Source organism: Octopus bimaculoides, chromosome 22 (genome assembly GCF_001194135.2).
Source record: "Octopus bimaculoides isolate UCB-OBI-ISO-001 chromosome 22, ASM119413v2, whole genome shotgun sequence".
Lineage (NCBI taxonomy): Eukaryota > Metazoa > Mollusca > Cephalopoda > Octopoda > Octopodidae > Octopus > Octopus bimaculoides.
Genome location: NC_069002.1, coordinates 15170689 through 15178307, shown reverse-complemented (window position 1 = coordinate 15178307; position 7619 = coordinate 15170689). Strand labels below are relative to the sequence as shown.

The following is a 7619-nucleotide window of genomic DNA, read 5'->3' as shown; positions in this document are numbered from 1 at the left end:
ATATGTGTGTGTGTGTGTGTCTGTGTGTGTGTGTCTGTGTGTGTGTGTCTGTGTGTGTGTTTGTGTGTCTGTCTTTGTTCCCCTAGCATTGCTTGACAACCGATGCTGGTGTGTTTATGTCCCCGTCACTTAGCGGTTTGGCAAAAGAGACCGATAGAATAAGTACTAGGCTTACAAAGAATAAGTCCCGGGGTCGATTTGCTCGACTAAAAGGCGGTGCTCCAGCATGGCCGCAGTCAAATGACTGAAACAAGTAAAAGAGTAAAAGAGTAAACTGAAAGAGTAATACATTTTGGTTGAGTCATATTTTCCTATTATCAACACATGTAAACTGTTGTTGTTTCCTTGTTTAATTCCTTTTAGCCATCAAAAATTTGATACTATCTATCATAGACAAATAAAGAGAATGAAAAATAATAGGTCATGTGTTTAAGAAATTAAAAAATTGTGATTCTACCAAAATGTCGGAAAATGTTTTTGTATTTTTGAAAATTTATTTGTTTTTGCTTTTATGTTAGGCTGGCCACTGTTTTATTGATGAAATGTGTTACTCCCTTGGGAATAAAAACCCGAAAGATGACAAATTGTACTGTGACCCAGATGTCAGTGTTAACCAGTGGACCAAGTTGGCCAGTAAGTTATGTTTCATTTACATTTGAATAATTATGATAAAATCGCAGATGCTGGTCGTATAAACTAGGCCAACAAGTTACTGAAAGAACTTCTACAGAATCATATGATGCATAGAAGACGGATGTTAAGCGATGGCGGTGGTGGTAATGATGACGACAACGACTGACTGACCAACTCTCCTTCAAATGATATTCTGCTATCTTACAAAAAGGACATGATTTTGAATTCGTTGGGTCTTTGTGCAAAAACAAAGCAAATGTAGTCTGTCTCAAAATATCCATTGTTATGCAAAAGTTATTCAGTTCATATTATCTTTGGTGTAATTCATAATTTTCTCCAGATATTGTAATTGTAATAGAAACTGACAAATTAATTTATTTCTAGATGTCTTGCAAACAACTCACACATGCAAGTTCTACCAGTCGAGAACTCCGCATACCGGAAGCCAGCAAGTGTATGGGGTCATCAGGAGAGAATGCGCGCCGTTTCAGGGCCTACCTCTCAACGGCATCAATGCGCACTGGCCCCCCTCACTGATATGAGGCCCCGCTTGCTAGATCAACTGGTTATTAAAAACAAAGCTCAATATTTCTCTAGCCATCGCTCATCGTCTCTTTTTAACCAAATCCAGTGGCAAGCCTTCTCCACTGTATTTTGGATATTGGTCATGGTGGTATTTGCCTTACGATGAGTTAGGCCTAACGATAACAGCAGTCGTCTCACACTGTGTCCTACAAACCCTCTACATCCAACTTCGATTGGAAAATGCTCCGCTTTCCAGCCTGCGTCTTCACATTTCTCGAGGAGGTTTACATAACGGTCAATCTTTCGAGCCCGCACGGTGTCCATATTATCTTCATGAGGAACCGTTAACTCGACTAGATTTATAGCTTTCCTTCTTTCACACCACATTAAAATGTCCGTAACTGGGATGGGAAAGAATGCTACCAGTCGAGAACTCGGCATACCGGAAGCCAGCAAGTGTATGGGGTCATCAGAAGAGAATGCGCGCCGTTTCGGGACCTACCTCTCGATGGCATCAATGCTGAGGAATTGGATCCTTAATGCGATCATGGTTATACAATAAAAATTTTAATTCTTCAAGAACTGAAGACAAAGTTTAATTTAAGTTTTTGTGCAATTGTATTTTTAGATGACAAAAACAGTTTTTCTGTTGTTGATGTCACTGCTTCAGTCATCATCAGACTAAAGAAATAGACTAGACATAGACTATGAAAATTATTGCAGTTTCTTTTTTTACTTTTTTTTCTTTGTTTTTTTTTTTTAATTATCTCTTTATTCGTTTAAATTGTTTGTTGGTTTTGTGAGGAGAGAAGAAATGGTGACCATAGCATTTTACATGGCCTCTCTTGACTGGCTTGTGACGAAGTGGATTCTATGCTGTCATGTGGTAGTGTTAATGGATTGCTGTGAACTTAAACTGTTAATTGTGAACAGATAAAGTTCACAATGACACTGCCTATGTCCAGTATTTGTCAAACATGACTCTCTGAAATTTCAAATTAAATTTATCACAACTCATAATTTCAGATTGAAATGAACTTTGACTGTTATTAATTTATTCTTTTCCAGAATACCCTGTCATTGAAACAACTTTGGATATCTTCACTAGTAAAAAGGAGAATGGTAACTTTGATGTTGTCTGTCAATTCAATGTATCAGCCAAAGCAAATGTGCAGCACACTTTGATCTGGTTTGCTGGAAGTGAAGAACTCAAACAGAAAGTGCCTGTGGCAGAAGGCAGAAGTATTTTATATTCAAGACAACTGACCAACTTTTCTTTAGGAATGACGGTAATATAAACAAATTTCTTGGTTTCGACTTCATCATTAGCAGAGGGCAAAGTTCATTAAGGTCAACATTACCTTTTATCTTTCTAGAGTTGATGATAAAATAAGTACTGGTCAAGTACAAGAATTGAATTAATTAACAATTCTTTGCCCTGTGATGCTCCTTCTCATAAAAAAGAAAACACAACTAATTGAATTAGTAGGATTGTCTAAATGGTTGAGTTGGTAAAATACCGGAAAAAATGCCTTGCAGTCTTTATTATTTCCCTTTACATTCTGAGTTTGAATCCCTTTGAGATCAACTTCTTTTTTCATCTTTCTGGGATCAATAAACTTAAGTACTATTCGAGTAATGAATGGAAACAGGTTTTAATTTGGTGTTCCTTAAGGTCTTCTTGCTAATGAATCACTTACTAGAATTGATAAAGCTTTGTACAACATACCTTTCGGTATTTAATGTTTGGAGTTCAAATCATAAACAAGTTGACTTTATCTTTTATCTTTTTGGTCTTCCACTCCATTGCCCTTTAAGGGACCTCTGTTGGGTACAGGAGCTCTGGCGTCTTGAACACCCTAGAGAGTCTTCCAGTTCATGCCATTATCTGGATAAATATTGGTTGCCACCATTGCAATGGATGAGAATGATTTTCAATTGCATTTATTCCCTGAGTGGGTTTAGTTGAGATTTTCATGTAAAGGTTTATCCTAGTTACAACACCAGCTCTAACTTGGTTGCGTACCAAGGCTTAGGGATGCCAAGTTCAGCCCGTGTAACATGTTACAGGACTCCTTCAGGCACAGAGGTTATATTAGCCTATACAGGACAGGGAGGGCACCAATGAACATGACCTGATAAGCATACAGGTGTGCAGTGACAGTGAAAGAGGAAACTTGACAGCATACTTGGTAGACAGTGAACAAGATCAGCTGCAGTATGCTGTTAATGCAGAAGGATTTACTGATAATGAAGTTGAAAGTGCTAATGAATTCTGCCCAGAAATAACAGTTTCATTCTTTCAATTTTCGCATGTTTTTTTTTTTTTAAACTAGGATTGCTAAGTAATATTTTTTAAAAAGTAGTGAATTTTTTAAATGTCTGTTTTTAAATGATTTATAAACCAAAATAGCTTTTTGAACCAAATAATCAGCCATGCTAATTTTTTATTTGATTGTGGTGCTGTGACCCCATTGAATATACCTTTATATTGAATGTTGTGCTTTCATATAAAATACTGTACCTTTATATTGAACAGTGGTGCTTAATCTGTTTTGATTCTGAGATGCATGAATGAACAAATGTAAAAACTATTGGCTCATTTTGAATGAAAAGTTTTTAAAAGAAATATGTTTTAATGTAAAAAGAAAGAAATTTAGACAAATGTAAACTTGAAATAATTCTTTCTTGGAATAGCCCCATAAAACACACATAAAGCTATAAGTAATAACTTGTATATATTGGGTTGAAAATCCTATTGGATAAAAAAAATGGTTGAAGACTACCTGTGGAATTTGAACCCACATCTTCTGTGGACATAACAGGCATTCTATCCTTGGACCACAACAATCATTCCAATTTTTCAATCCATTTCAGAAACTTTACCCTTGCCAGCAAGAATTATTTGTTGATATCATAAGAATTTTATAAAGTTTCAATGAAACATGAAATAAATTTCTTAGGAATATCTCAAAGCACACAAACAAAGCTATAATTGTATGCCATCATTTATAGCTTTATAGGTTTGCTTTAAGATATTCCAAGAAAGAACCATTTCATGTTCTCTTGAAAGTTTATAAAAATTCTTTTGATGTCAACAACATTGCTGAACTTGTTTTATTATTTTACAGGTGTATAATGAAAATTTATCAGGTTTTTAAAAACCTTGAAGCTTGGAATTTTCTGTAGCCTTAAATTTTATTCTAAAAACTCCATGACACATTCAGCTCCTCATTGCAATGTAATAGAGTGCAGTAGCACTTATAGAAAGTATTATAGGCAAGTTCACCTGATATAGCTCATCACTTTCAAACACTATTTCTTATGTGTCTTCACTGAGTTTGTATAGAGCTTAAATGGTATTTCACTCCCAGCTGATGAAGGATAAATTATTGAAGAGGGGATTTTAATTCTAGATTCCCTCTATTCATGTAGCTGTTGAGAAATTGGTACCAGTCTCCCACTGGAGGCATTTTGATTTAAACTGGGATTCAGTGCAAAGATGGCCGTTTCTCATCTCTTTATTCTTTCAAAAACTGGATTTAAACATATGTAAAGAGATTTAATTTAGGCTTAGAGAACTCCACTTTATTCTATGTATACTGTTAATTCTGATTGCTGTTATTGAGATAAAAATCCTTTTTTTTTTTAATGTAGATTCAATGTGGTATCCAGTCCTGTTTCCAAGATAGATGCAATGATTCTTTAAGTCCTGTACGACGCAGTAAAACACTATTTGCTGGATTCAAGGTTTGTTTAACATATTTCCTTTTTACCATGTTATTTAACTCTTTAGCCTTCAAATCAGCCATACCAGGCCCAAATATTCTACATGTTTTGTGTTAAAACTGATTAGATCAGGCCTATCACAATTATCCAACAATGTCATTCTAAAAGTAAATATTCACATCATTGAAATTGTGCAGGTACATGATAATGCATAATTAATTGAAAACAAGGTGAACATATAAGCATTACTTTAGACAGAATAATCTGAATGCTAAAGGATTAAGATAATATTGTTTCAGATTTATGTTGCTTTATGACTAAGGTTTATGTTGCTCCATGATTAAGACCTATATTGCTCGATAGAAATACAGAGTACTGTACTACCTTCAGTCCTCTGTACTGTTTTATAAATTAAAGACCTGCATATTACATCTTACATCACTCATCTGTCTTTAGTCTGATTTAAATTTTGATTTTTCTTCCTGAATACATGTTAAGAAGATCGGTGCTTTTGGATTCGACGCTTGTGGAGTTCTTCAAAATAAATTTTTCTTTTAACGTCTTGAGTTGACTGACGAACACTCATAACTGAACTTTAATAGAGAGAAACTGTGTGGAAGCCTATCATAACACACACATACACACACACACACACACACACACACACACACACACACACAGATGGTTGGTGTGCTTTGGAAAATATCTTATGGTAATTGGACATCCTGGGAAAGGTGTATAAGATAAGAAGGGCCACCAGTTCCTACATAGATGACATCCTAGTGGGCAAGACCGTAGTGCTTGCTGCAGAGGTTGTAAGACATTTGAAAAAATTTGGGTTGATTGCAAAGCCACCAGAGCCAATGGCTGGAGGAGCTGCACTGGGGCTTAAGCTTCAGAGAGACAGAACAGGCAATTTGGTGTTTTGTAGGGGGAACGAAATCCCAGAGCTGGCGTCCAACATCAAGAGGAGAGAACTGTTCTCAATGTGCAGGAAGTTAGTAGGTCACTATCTGATCATAGGGTGGCTGTCTACAGTATGCAGTTACACCAAGGGACGGTATTTTGTTTAGCGGTATTTCGTCCATCATTATGTTCTGAGTTCAAATTCTGCTGAGGTTGACTTTACCTTTCATTCTTTTGGGGATCAATAAAATATATACCAGTTGAGCACTGGAATCAATGTAACTAACTTACCCACTTCCTTGTTGGCCTTGTGATAAAACTTGAAATGATTAATTATGATTATTATTATTATTATTATTATTATTATTATTATTATTATTATTATGATCTCTTTTATCAATAAAACAAATAAATTCTTTCATTTTATTTTTTTTTATAAAAGGTGGACACAAAGTCTCTAACTGTTGTCGAGGGTGAAAAAGAAAAGCACATCAAAATTGTTTTAACATTCCCACCAAGTTTCTTCTGCAAAATTGCTGACCCTGAATTTTGTAGCATTACACTTGTACCAAGATTCCAATTAAAGAATGAATATAGGTGTGAAAATCTCCAAATTATGCAAGCAGTGGTCGGATTCAACACTTGTCAAAAGAACACATCGTGTTGTGCTCTACACTTCACTATGGATAATTGGAACCAGCTAAGAACTCTACCAATTAAAGCAGTCGTGGATTCATTAAGAGATAAAACCCAAACCAGAATACTTGATATTTCAGCCTCTCTTGTGTATAAAGGTGATACCATAACAAAAAGCTGGGTCACTAATGTAAAGGTAAGTTCACTATTTAAATTAAGTCTATTTTTCTAATATCTTAATTTAATTTTATTTGTTTTATATCAATCATTTTGAGAACAATACCATTCTTGATTATAGATTTCCTAAGAGCCACAAGAGGTAGGGGTGGGGCTATAGAACACAAGCAGAAGAAATGTCAAAAGATGTTTTTGATTGAACTGATAATTTGTCAGTAAAGATGTTGAGAGATTAAGCAGTGGAGAGTTAGATAAAAGAGTAGAGGTCGACTTTGCCTTTCATCCTTTCAGAGTCGATAAATTAAGTACCAGTTACGCACTGGAGTCGATGTAATCAACTTAATCGCTTTGTCTGTCCTTGTTTGTCCCCTCTATGTTTAGCCCCTTGTGGGGGGCAATAAAGAAATAAGATAAAAGAGTAGAGAGCTAGATTGAACAGAATAGAAAGCTAGACTAAACAACAGAGAGCTAGATGAAAAGAGATCTTGCTCTATTTCTTCTGGTTTATTATGGTCTGAGTTCAAATAACAGAAAAGGTTAACTTTGCTTTCGATCATCCTCCAGGGTTGATAGAATGATAAGTCTTCGAGTACAGGAGTCAACATAACCAACTTACTCCCCCCCTTACTGGCCGTGAGCAGTTTGTCTTCTTTTTTCACAATCTTGGAATCAATTAGATTTTATGGATTAATCAATAACTACCTTTTCTTTATCTATCATTGTTATATCTGACTTTTTAGTGGAGGCGCAATGGCCCAGTGGTTAGGGCAGCGGACTCGCGGTCATAGGATCGCGGTTTCGATTCCCAGACTGGGCATTGTGAGTGTTTATTGAGCAAAAACACCTAAAGCTCCACGAGGCTCTGGCAGGGAATGGTGGCGAACCCTGCTGTACTCTTCCACCACAACTTTCTCTCACTCTTACTTCCTGTTTCTGTTGTGCCTGTAATTCAAAGGGTCAGCCTTGTCACACACTGTGTCACGCTGAATATCCCCCGAGAACTACGTTAAGGG

General features: G+C 36.0%; 1 protein-coding gene across 1 annotated transcript in view; it reads left to right on the top strand.

Annotated features, from left to right (window-relative positions):
* LOC106880038 (uncharacterized) overlaps positions 1-7619 on the top strand; it is a 456507-nt gene that overhangs the window by 213078 nt on the left and 235810 nt on the right. The window contains exons 84-87 of the mRNA XM_014929839.2: positions 519-633; positions 2227-2447; positions 4816-4908; positions 6236-6625. Of these exons, the coding sequence (XP_014785325.2) occupies positions 519-633; positions 2227-2447; positions 4816-4908; positions 6236-6625 (819 nt within the window). The remainder of the gene's footprint in view (positions 1-518; positions 634-2226; positions 2448-4815; positions 4909-6235; positions 6626-7619) is intronic.